The 12,401-nt window shown below is 50.8% G+C and overlaps 1 protein-coding gene across 1 annotated transcript in view; it reads right to left on the reverse strand.

The window, feature by feature from the left end:
* Positions 1-1,627: 1,627 nt before the first annotated feature.
* The window catches only part of PAX7 (paired box 7), a 116,739-nt gene continuing 105,965 nt past the window's right edge, over positions 1,628-12,401 (reverse strand). The window contains exon 9 of the mRNA XM_066203252.1: positions 1,628-1,885. Within this exon, the coding sequence (XP_066059349.1) occupies positions 1,628-1,885 (258 nt within the window). The remainder of the gene's footprint in view (positions 1,886-12,401) is intronic.

Consider the following 12,401-nt stretch of genomic DNA (forward strand, 5'->3'; position numbering starts at 1 on the left):
GCCCGCGCCGCATTAGATTTCCAGAGGTGCCCGGCACCAGGTACATGTCATTAGTAACACTTTGCGTGGTAATGAATCCTTTTATTTCCCTTCCACACAGCTCATGAATACATAAAGAGCCCGCTCGGAGCCGCATCTGCCTCAGCTGCGGGAGCCTCTCAGAACTTAATTCCGCATCCTCCGCAGCCGGGCGGCGAACCCAGCTGGGGCCGGCCTTAAAGGCGCCGGGGACGCCTTTGGGGCTCCCGAAAAACACAGGCTGGATAAAATTAAGGGAATAAAAACCATAACTGCTTTTTATTTATTTACTGAAGGGCCCCCAGGTGCATTTGGGGCAGACGAAGCCCCCGGGGGCTGCACCCAAACACGGACCGCGGGTCACGGGTGTCACACTTTTGGAAGTCTGGTCCATTTCCATATCAGGGGTTAATCCTCTAATTGCAGCTTCAGGTAACGAAGTAATTTACCCCAAGTTTGCTGCCCCCACTCACTTTTGTTTCCATTTCTCGGGGCCTGGGGCAGTGAGGTGTCCTCGGTCCCCAGGCCCGGAGAGGAATTGCTGTGTCTGCCCAGAATGGGAGAGCAGCAGCTGACACTGCGCCTGGAGTTTGGAGTCACACACTAACGAGCTGCAGGGTTACAAATACATGAAAAATACGAAAGCTGAAATCCTGAGGCATCACGGGGAGCTCGGCAAACCCCCCTGGAATCCCGGCCCGGAGCGGGGAGCGATCCCTGGGCTCACCCCGTTCCCCGCCGGCCGCCCCAGGCTCGGAGCTCCCTTCGTCCGGACCTGGCCGAGCTCCGGTTCGGCCAAAATTCGACTTGGGGCGGGGCCGGTCCCGTTCCCAGCGGGAAAACCCTTCTGACCTCAGCCCGGCACGGAGCAGGTGATGGCCACGACCCGCCTGGGGCTCCGGGAATCCCGGCAGGAATTCCAGCGGCGCGGATCCCCCCAGGGAAGGGACGGCTGCCGGCACCGCTTCCCTTTGGAGGCTTCAGATTTCCTCAATGACAGGAAACTGATGGGAAGAAATAATGAAAATAAAAATAAAATTAATAAATAGCACAAATATAATGATGATAGTGATGGTGATGATGATAATGATGGTGGTGATGATGTTGGTGATGATAATAATAATAATAATAACAATAATAATAATCATCCCCCCTGTTGAAGCCCAGGGCACAGGGAAAACCCCTCAATCTGCGCTGGGGGCTCCGAGACCCCTGCCGGGACCCCAGGAAAGCCTTGCCTTTGACCTCAGCCCACGGGAAAAACTGCCAACACTTATGGAGGAAAGGAGAACAACTAGAATTTAAATTAGATAGCAGTTTAGTTTGTCACAGGGTGAAAATTTGTAGGTTTGGGTTTTTAGAATGGAAGTGGATGGAGGCAAGATGGAGAATTTTGGGCGGTGCCTTAAGTTCTTCTTCTCCATCTTCTGCTGTTCCGGTGGCACAGGGACACTGGGGGAATGTGGGTGACGTAGAGAATTGCGTGTCTAGAATTGGCAGTAATTACTGGGGCAAAACTGTAAATACAGAACGTTTCAGGAGTGAATTGGGTTAGAAACCTTTAAGGGACCTCGGGCACCAGGTCTGGTGCTCTTGGCAGCGGTGTCCTTCAGGTGCTGAGCCTGGTGTGGGGCCGTGTGCTGACCTTCAGGTAAAAACCTTCATAAACACCTTTCAGGACCTTCAGGTAAAAACCTTCATAAACACCTTCCAGGACCTTCAGGTAAAACACTTCATAAACACCTTTCAGGACCTTCAGGTAAAAACCTTCATAAACACCTTTCAGGACCTTCAGGTAAAAACCTTCATAAACACCTTCCAGGACCGAGCTGTGAGATCCGCTCTTCTTTCTGACTCTGACACGGGTCTTTGAAAAGGAAAAAACCCGAATTAGGGGAATCTTGGCCTCGAGATACAAGACCCCCCACCTCCTCCCGGGGTTCTTTGGGCTCCCCACGTCCCCTCCAGGCACAGCCTCAGCCCGAGCTGAGCTGTCAGGAGTGGCTCCGAGGGCAGGAACATTCCCTGGGCAAACCCAGGCTCCTGTGGAATGTGGCTGGAGGTGAAACTCAGCCTCGAGCCCCCGGCACCCCCAGCCAAGCCCGGGCTCGGCCCCAAGGATTCTCTTGAGCTCCCTCCAGCCGTTCCCGGGGGGCTCTGGAGCATTCCCAGCTGGAAAGGTGAGGCTGGGGAGGTGTTTGGAGTTCCCAGGGGCGGTGGAGTCACCAGGGAACTGCAGCCACCCCTGGAAACGGGCGGTTTGGGAAGTGGAAGGTTTGGGAAATGGAAGACTCAGGAAGTGGGAAGTTTGGGAAATTGGAGGTTCAGAGAATGGGAGGATTGGGAAGCGGGGGGTTTGGGAAAGGAGAGGTTTGGGAAGGAGCCGGCTCTGGGCAGCCCCAGCTCTTCCCAGCCTGGCCACGAGTGAGCTCGAGGGATCATCGTCCACCCGGAAAACGGGCTGAGACCCGGCATTCCCGAATTCCCACCCCGGGGGCTCAGCAGGGCCAGGATGGATCCCCCAGCTCTGGGAATCCCTTGGGAATGGTTCAGAGGGTCCGAGCAGGGCCGGGGCCGGGGGTGGCTCTGAGCTCTGGGGCTGCCTGGGGAGCGGCTCTGGAGTGGGAGCGGGGCTGGGCAGAGCCGTCCCTGAGCTGTCCCCAAAATGTCCCTGAGCTGTTCCTGAGCTGTCCCCGAGATGTCCCTGAGATGTCCCTGAGCTGTCCCCGAAATGTCCCTGAGCTGTCCCTGAGCTGAGACAGGTGGGGGCTTGGGGCAGGGACAGCCCTGCTGGGGACAGCTCCGGGGCTGGGGACAGGCTGGGGACAGCTCTGGGCCCATCTGGGGACAGCTCTGGGGCTGGGGACAGCTCTGGGCCCATCTGGGGACAGCTCCGGGGCTGGGGACAGGCTGGGGACAGCTCTGGGCCCATCTGGGGACAGCTCCGGGGCTGGGCAGGGAAGAGAGGCTCTGTCCCAACACCCGGAGTGAACACGGATCCGCTTTTCCCACATCCCATCCCGAGGGGACTCTGGCTCCTGGGAGTGGCTTAATGGAGACCCATCTGGGTCAATTTGGGTTAAAATCCGGTGAGAATGGGAATGGGAGTGGGAATGGGAGTGGGGATGGGGATGGGAGATGTTCCCGGTGGGGCCGGGGGTGCGCAGACCCTTTGTCTGCAGTTTGGGTTAAAGGAACGAACTCTGGGTAAATAAAACCCAAACACCGTTAAAACACCAAATCCCAATAAAACCCCCAGAGCTGAGCTCCAGTCCCACCCACAGCCCCTGGAAGCCAGAGCTATCCCGGGAATGCTTTCGGTGTGCTTGAGCCTCTCCTGGAATTCCCCAATTCCCATCGTGGATAAGGAAGGGTCTGCCCATCCCCATCCCACTGCCGTCCTCCTTCCCTGCCTGACTCCTCTCCTCTCCTCTCCTCTCTCCTCTCCTCTCCTCTCCTCTCCTCTCCTCTCCTCTCCTCTCCTCTCCTCTCCTCTCCTCTCCTCTCCTCTCCTCTCCTCTCCTCTCCTCTCCTCTCCTCTCCTCTCCTCTCCTCTCCTCTCCTCTCCTCTCCTCTCCTCTCCTCTCCTCTCCTCTCCTCTCCTCTCCTCTCCTCTCCTCTCCTCTCCTCTCCTCTCCTCTCCTCTCCTCTCCTCTCCTCTCCTCTCCTCTCCTCTCCTCTCCTCTCCTCTCCTCTCCTCTCCTCTCCTCTCCTCTCCTCTCCTCTCCTCTCCTCTCCTCTCCTCTCCTCTCCTCCTTTTCAAGGGAAAAAAACCCACAATTTTATTTTTATTTCTCGAGTGCAGGCCAAGCAGCTCCAGCTCCAGCCGAAAAAGCTTTTTCTCCCCGAATTATGAATAATTTCTCAGCTGAAATTATCGATCGCCTTAAAACCGCTGCTCAGCACTTCTGTGCCCTGATGCAGCTCTCCAGCCCCAAATCAATATCCGTTATTGGATGCCACGAGCTGCCGGGGTTTCGAGATGAAGGTGGGGAAAGTTAAAAGAATATGTTAATAAAACCTGAAATTATTTGTAGCGGGGGCTGATTCCTGTCCCAGGGAATCCACACGAAATCATTCCCGGCTCCTTCTCTGGGAGCGTCCAGGCACTGACCGCCAGGATTTCCTCATGGACAACTCACAGGAATTCCAGATTTTGGCGAAAAATCCCCTTTGGGAGCCAGGGGGGCTGCTCACCGCCACCAAAAAACTGATTTTTTGGCCACAAAACTCCTCTGAATTTCTGAACTGAAATGGAATGAATCCTCCCCTGTCCCTTCTCCATGTGCTGCTGAGCAGGACACGGATCCCAGAGTGGGAATTTGGGGTGAAAGCTCCAAATTTGGGGAGTAAAAGCTCAGAAATGGGGATGGAGCTGAATAAACCTTGAGGGAACCAAGGGCAGAGAGATCCCAGCGAGGGCCCCAGTTCCTGTGGGAAAAACATCCCTGGGATCAGGGATTGGGACCTGGATCCAGAAAACATCCCAGGGACAGGTTTGGAGAGAGGGAGGGATGGAAATCAGGGGGGAAAGGGTTTTTATTCCATGACCAACAGGGACTGGGAGCTGCCGTTCAGGAGAAACCGGTATTCCTGACGGAGGACTGGACTCAGAGGGGAGGAAAAGGGACAAACCCCGGCCGAGCCTTCCCAAAATCCAGCACAAAAACCTGGGAATGTTGGACCTGGGTGAGCCAAGAGCCCCAAATCCAGGATTATCCCTCCCCACTCTGCCTCTCCAGGAAAACGGATTGAAATGGGGGCAAGTTTGAAACTCAGGCTGCACCAAAGGGAAGAGGGAACTTCCCAGTCCAGAATCCAGGGGGAAAACACGGGAAATCCTGGGATGGGTTGGCTTGGAAGGACCCAAAAGCCCATCCAGGGCCACCAGCGCCCGCCTTGGATGCTCCCAGGGATCCAGAGCTTTTCTGGGAATTCCAGCCCAGCCAGGAGTTCCTTCCCAAAATCCCAAAACCCCAATCCCAGGGGCACCGGGCGCTGCCCGTTCTCCTGATCCAGGTTTGTTTGAGGGTTCCCCCAAAAGGAGGGAGGACAAAGGGACAGAGACATCCTGGGATGTGCAACCTCCCGGCATCTCCATGAACCGGGATGGGCTGGGAAAAACCTGACTGCAGGCTTCCCAAAAATTGTGTTTTACCCCCCAAATTCCCCCCACCGTTTCTGCATTTTACCCTGAAAATCCTCACTATGATTTCCGTATTTTACCCCCAAAATTCCCCTCGTCATTTCCATATTTTACCCTCAAAACTCCCCCGACAATTTCTGTATTTTACCCCCAAATTCCCCCCTATAATTTCTGCATTTTACCCCCCAAATTTCCCTTGTCACTTCCATATTTTACCCCCAGCATTCCCTTTGTCATGTCCATATCTTTACCCCAAAAACTCCCCCTACCATTTCATATTTTACCCCCAAATCCCCCCATATAATTTCTATATTTTACCCCCCAAATTCCCCTTGTCACTTCCATATTTTACCCCCAAAATTCCCCTTGACATTTCCATATTCTACCCCCAAAATTCCCCCCGCCATTTCCATATTTTACCCCAAAATTCCCCCAATATTTTATATATTTTACCCCCAAAATCCTTCCCCCCCCTCCTTTCCATATTTTACCCCCAAATTCCCCCTCTCCATCCCTCCCAAGCCGCGTATCCAGCGCTCATCCTGCTGCTCCCAGAGGATTTTCCCGGATAACGATGGGGAGGAACGACCCCCCCCTCCTCTCCCCCCCCACCCCCGCGCCCCCCAAATTCCATCCCCTCCCTCCGACTTCCCAACCCCGTAATTCCCGAAATTCCCACTGCCCTCCCTCCCCCGTGCGCGGGGTCAGCGCCCCCCCGACCCCCCCCCTTGTAGCCGCAGCCCGGGCGAGGGGCAGCATAATGGAAAAATAATTAAAAAATAAGCAGGAGAGGAATCCGAGCCCGGGCGCGGGGAGGGGGGCGCGGGCGATGCGCGGAGCCGCCAGATAACCGGCAGATGTGATTTTTGCAGATAAGCGTAGTAATTTAGATAAATCTGGAGGCTTTAGAGCCTTTCGCTTGCGTCCCTTTTCTTTCTGTCTTGATTTTCTTTCTTTTTTCTTTTTTTTTTTTTTTTCAATTTTATCTCGCGAGTCAAGAGGAGGAGGGAGAGCGGGGCTGGGCGGGGGGGTGGGGGGGAGGTTTAATCTTTGGGTAGTTTTTTCTTTTCTTTTCTTTTTTTTTAATGTGTTTTTCCCCAGAAGGTGGGATAATGGGAGCAGCTCTCCCCCCACGCACACTCACTCGCTCACACGCACACACACACACGCACACGCCAGAGAGCCCGGCGCTATGTTTTTTTTTTTTTTTTTTTTTTTTTTAAAGCGGCGGACAAAAATCAAAATATTTGAAAATGTATTTCATGGTAATTATGTCATATTTCATGGGCTGATGCCACTACTGAAAGAGAGCCTGAATGCCTTAATTTGTATAGAAATTGTAATCATTTGTTCATTTCAAGGTGAAAATTGCATTTTTTAATTTAAATTGTATCCTGCGTGATAGTCTATTATCTAGTAAAATTGTCTCCATGTCTGAATGCCTTATATGCAGCTGCAATGCTTGTTACAAATCCAGTTATATTCATAAAAGCTTTGTCCATGTCTCGGGAAATGCGAACAGTTTCTTCTGGGTTTCTTCTCTCCCTTTTTTTCCTTTTTTTTTTTTTCTCCCCCCTCTCTTCCCTCCCATCCTCGTCCTCCCTCCTCTTCCCCCCTCGGATTTTATTTTTTTTTTTTTCCCGTCTCCTGGTTGAAATAACCCCAAATCTGCCATTAATAATAATTAGCCTGGCTGGGCACAAAAGGCGATCCCTGGGTGGAATTCAGGGTGAGGGACGTGCAGGAACCAGCCGGGATTCCTGGATATGGATTTTATTCATTTATTTTCTTTCGTTTATTAATTTTGTTTCCCGGTTAGACACCACCGACTCTAGGAGAGCTGGAGGAAAATAAAATAATATAAAATAGAATAGAATAGAATAGAATAGAATAGAATAGAATAGAATAGAATAGAATAGAATAGAATAGAATAGAATGAAATGAAATGAAATGAAATGAAATGAAATGAAATGAAATGAAATAAAATAATATAATATAAAATAAAGGGATTAGAGGAGGGAAAGGAGAGGAAGGTGAGGATGAGGGGAGAGCAGCTCCGGCACAGGAAACTCCATCCCAAAGGACGGCAGGAGCTGAGAGAGGGATTGAGGCAAAAATTTGGGATTTTGCAGGCATGGGAGGGAGAAGGAGGCTTTGCCTCCAGCTCCTGGCTTTAGGAGAATATTCCCGGTATTTTCCATCAGGAGAGGCCCCGTGCTGCGCCGGTGCCTCCCCTGGAATCCCGGTGGTTCCCTGTGGGATTTCTGGGGATGCCCACGGGGTGCTGGAGGGCAAAGGGAGCCTGAGGAGGGAATTGTGGAGTCCGGGATCCCCCAGCACCGGGCAAAGCGGGATCTCCTCCTGCCCCAGCTCCTGCCCTGCTCCCGGAGAAATCCCAGAGGGAATTGGGATGGAGGGACCTGGAGATCCTCCAAACTGGGCCTGAGACACCCCCAGAGGGTCGGGAGGACCTCAGGGAGTGGAATTCCTGCTCCCCCAGGCTGATTTTCCTGGGAATGTGGATTTGGGAGCGCTGCACCTCACCCTGCTCACTTCCCCTCCGGTTCCTTTCCCGGGAAAACCCCCCCACAAAAGGAGCCAGCCTGGAGCAGAACTCTGGGAATGCTGGCCAGGGCTGAGGGAAGGGCTGGCAGGGACGTTCCAGGAATGCAGGATGAGCTCCGGTGTTAAAATTCCGGGGCTGCTCCGCACCAGGTGAGCGCCAGGCCCGCCTGGGTCGGGATCTTAATTACAATTAATCCCGAAAAAAAGAAAGGAAGGGGCTCGGTGCAGAAATCCTTCCCGGGGGATTTAATTCCCCGCCGTGTCCCTGGCCCTGCTCGGAACTCCCTGATTTTATGCAGGGCCACAGCCCAGTTTAATCAGCTCCGGGGGCTGGAACAGCTCGGGAACAGCCGGGAGCTCCAGCTGGGAGGGAGCTGAATCCTCTGGGATCAGGGATTGGGACCTGGATATGGGGCGGGAAAACATCCCCGGGATCAGGACCTGGATATGGGGCGGGAAAACATCCCCGGGATCAGCAATGGGGACCTGGATATGGGGCGGGAAAACATCCCCGGGATCAGGGATTGGGACCTGGATATGGGGTGGGAAAACATCCCCGGGATCAGGGATTGGGACCTGGATATGGGGTGGAAAAACAGCCCCGGGATCAGGGATTGGGACCTGGATATGGGGTGGGAAAACAGCCCCGGGATCAGGGATTGGGACCTGGATATGGGGTGGGAAAACAGACCCGGGATCAGGGATTGGGACCTGGATATGGGGCAGGAAAACAGACCTGGGATCAGGGATTGAGACCTGGATACGGGGTGGGAAAACAAACCCGGGATCAGGGATTGGGACCTGGATATAGGGTGGGAAAACATCCCTGGGATCAGCAGTGGGGAAGTGGATATGGGGTGGGAAAACAGACCTGGGATCAGGGATTGGTACCTGGAAATGGGGCAGGAGTTGAGAATGACTCTGGGGTTGCCATAAAACATCCCTGGGATCAGGAACCGGGAACGACCCTGGGACTGTGTGATCAGGGGTTGGGACCTGGATATGGGAATGTCCCTGGACTGCCATAAAACATGTCCTAAACCGGTGTGTAATTAAAATACCTAAATAAATTACCTAGGCGAATCCCTAAATAACACACGTAAATAACACACCGAAATAAAATACCTAAAATAATACCTAAATAAAATACTTAAAGCAATACCTAAAAAAGAAACCTAAATAAAATCCCTAAATAAAATCCCTGAGAAAACACCTGAGTGAAAGAGTGAAACCCCACCCCAAAGGGGTGTTCGCTCCTCCTCCATCCCAGGAATGCTGAGGAGCCGGGGGGAAGCAGGAAAGGCACCGGGAGCGGGAGGAACTGAGGAATTGTGATCCCAAAAAGGGGTTCCAGGAATTCCCACAAAACATTGGGATTAATTCTGCTCAGGTGCCTGATCCAGAGGGAAAAGGCTTTTCCCGGATCCAGAGAGAAAAGGCTTTTCCCAGATCCAGAGGGAAAAGGCTTTTCCCAGATCCAGAGAGAAAAGGTTTTTCCCAGATCCAGAGGAAAAAAGCTTTCCTGGATCCAGAGGGAAAAGGCTTTTCCTGGATCCAGAGGGAAAAGGTTTTCCTGGATCCAGAGGGAAAAGGCTTTTCCTGGATCCAGAGGGAAAAGGCTTTTCCCAGATCCAGAGGGAAAAGGCTTTTCCCAGATCCAGAGGGAAAAGGCTTTTCCCAGATCCAGAGGGAAAAGGCTTTTCCCGGATCCAGAGGGAGAAGTCTTTTCCAGTGGCTGGGATTCCTGCTGGAAGGAGGGCCCTGCTCGGGCTGGGTGGTTGTGCTTCCCAAAAATTCCCAGCAGCGATGCCAAGAGGGAGTTCCACAGCCGCTTCCCAGATTTTGGGAGCGCGGCTTTGGGGAACAGGAGCTGAGGCTGGAGAGGGAGGCGGTGCCGGAATTCCTGGGAATCCCACTTCCTGGATCACCCTTTGGGATGGATTTTCTGCATCCAGAACAATCAGGATCCCAAACCCGCCCCAAAACCTTCCCACGCCAGGCAGGGCCGGGCTTTGCTGCCCCCCTTCGCCCAAATCTTTGGGATTTGGGGATTGGGCAGGATTTGGGGACATGGGTGAGGTTCAGGCCCTTAAACCAACAGGGAATTCCAGCCGCAGGACGCCCTCGGGAATCCCTGGCGCTGGGAAAAAGGGAGAGATCAAAGCTGGTCCAAACCCCTTCCCCTGAAACGTTTTCTTTTGTGCGACAAGAACCTTTTCTCAAAGGTTTCATCGCTTGGGTTTCAGTAAAAAGGGAGGGGAAAAAAATTTAATTTTCTTTAGTTTGAGCTTCGGAAAAGGTTCGGAACCTCAGCTCAGGAGGGAAAAAACGTCTTGTTTTGTTCTTCCGGGTTGTTCTTCTCCTCAAAAGGAAAAGGGAAAGGAACGAGGTGGAAAGAGGCTCGGCATGGAAAAGGGAGCAGTCTGTTCCTCAAATTCCCTCGGAGAGTAGAACCGTGGAATTGCAGGATTATAAAATCACAGGATCACGGAATCATGGAATTGCAGGATTATAGAATTGAGGAATTGTAGGATTGTGGAATCGTGGAATTGCAGGATCAGACAAACACGGGATTGGAGGATTACAGAACCATGGAGCTGTAGGATTAAAGAACCATGGAATTCTAGGATTATAGAATCATGGAATTCTAGGATTGTACAATCATGGAATCATGGAACTGCAGGATCAGAGAACCATGGATTTGCAGGATTATAAAATCAGAGAATCATGGAATTGCAGGATTATAGAATTGAGGAATTGTAGGATCATGGAATTATAGGATTATGAAATTGGAGGATAATACATTCATGGAATCACGGAATTGTAGGATCAGAGAACCATGGATTTGCAGGATAATAAAATCAGAGAATCATGGAATTGCAGGATTATAGAATCATAGAATTATAGGATTACAGAACTGTGGAATCATGGAATTGTGGGGTTCTAGAAACATGGAATAACAGGATCATAGAATCACAGAATCATGGAATAATGGAACTGCAGGATCAGAGAACCATGGAACTGTAGGATTATGGAATCATGGGATTGCAGGATTATAAAATCGCAGGATCATGGAATTGCAGGGTTCTAGAATCATGGAATATGCTGGGCTGGCAGGGATCCATCAGGATCATCGAGTCCAACAGTAACTGTGAGAATATCCAGGAAAATCATGGAAATATTCAACTTTTTTTTTTTTTTGGTAGAGAAGCTGAAAAGGGAACTGTGCCTTTCCCTCCGAGGTTTTCCGCCCTACAGAACTGAGAGCGAGGGCGTAATTTTTGATTTTTGGGGATTTTCCTGTGCTCGGGCCTCTGTGTGCTTGGAATCCCTCTGGCCCGAGTTCCCTCCAGCAGCAAAACACAGAGTTCCTGGGGAATCTTGGAATTCCTGGGGAATCTTGGGATTCCTGGGGAATATCCAGTGGGAGGATCAGAGGAGGCTGTGGGGGGGGCAGAGGGAAGAGCTGTGACTCCCAGATAATAATAATAAAAAATAAATAAATGAAAACAAAATCAAAATACAAAAAAATATAAACCAGAAATTTAAAGAAATATATATATAAAAAATAGAATAAATAATAAATTATAAACGAAGAAATAAGAATAATAAATGAATAAATTAAAAATTTTAAATAATAAAATAATGAATGAAAAATAATTAAATAAAAACAATAAAGGCACAAACAATAAATTCTAAATTAATGAATAAGACCAATGAACGAATAAATGAAAAACAAATAAATAATAATAACAAATGAATAAACGAAAATAATTACATAAAAATAACGAAGAAATAAGTGAAAAAATAAACAAATAACAATGATAAAGTAACAAATGAAAGTAATGAAATGAGAACAGGAAAGGAATGAATGAAAAATAAACAAATAACAATGATAAAGTAACAAATGAAAGTAATGAAATGAGAATAGGAAAGGAATGAATGAAAAAATAATTAAATAAAAATAATAAATGAATAAATAATTACAAGAAACTAGAAATAAATCGCAGGAAAGAAGCGGAGTTTGCCCCCCCAGGACACGGGGACAGCCCCCGCCGTGTCCCCGGGTCCCTCTCGGGGGCCGGGCAGTGACCAGGGCCAGCAGCCGCTGTTATCAGCGCCTTATCAGCGCCTTATCAGCGCCTTATCGCGGATTAACGCCGCTGCTGGCGGGGCCGGGGCGGCTCCCGGGGCTGCCCCGCTCTCGGTGACCTCCCGGGGCACGGCCCGGCGGTGTCCCCGCTGTCCCACCCGGGGAAGGCTCCGGGAAGGGCCGGGACCTGGCAGCGGGGAGGTCCCAAAAACAGGGATGTGGCCGGGAATTCTGGCGCCGTGGGTTTAATGTCGCCTGGTTTTTAATGTCACTCCGTTTTAGCGTCGCTGTGTTTGTGGTGTCACCGCGTTTGTGATGTCCCCTCGTTTTAGTGTCACCGTGTTTGTAGTGTCACCCCGTTTTTGGTGTCACCCCGTTTCAGTGTCACTGCGTTTATGGTGTCCCCATGTTTTTAATGTCACCCCGTTTTAGTGTTGCCATGTTTATAATGTCACTCCATTTTTAATGTCACTAGTGTCACCCTATTTTGGTGTCCCCCCGTTTTTAATGTCACCCCGTTTCAATGTCACTGTGTTTATGGTGTCACCCCGTTTTGGTGTCACCCCGTTTTTAATGTCA

The sequence above is a fragment of the Chamaea fasciata genome, unplaced genomic scaffold, assembly GCF_029207755.1.
Source record: "Chamaea fasciata isolate MVZ Bird 193981 ecotype frontalis unplaced genomic scaffold, bChaFas1.0.hap1 SCAF_23, whole genome shotgun sequence".
NCBI classification, from domain to species: Eukaryota; Metazoa; Chordata; class Aves; order Passeriformes; family Sylviidae; genus Chamaea; species Chamaea fasciata.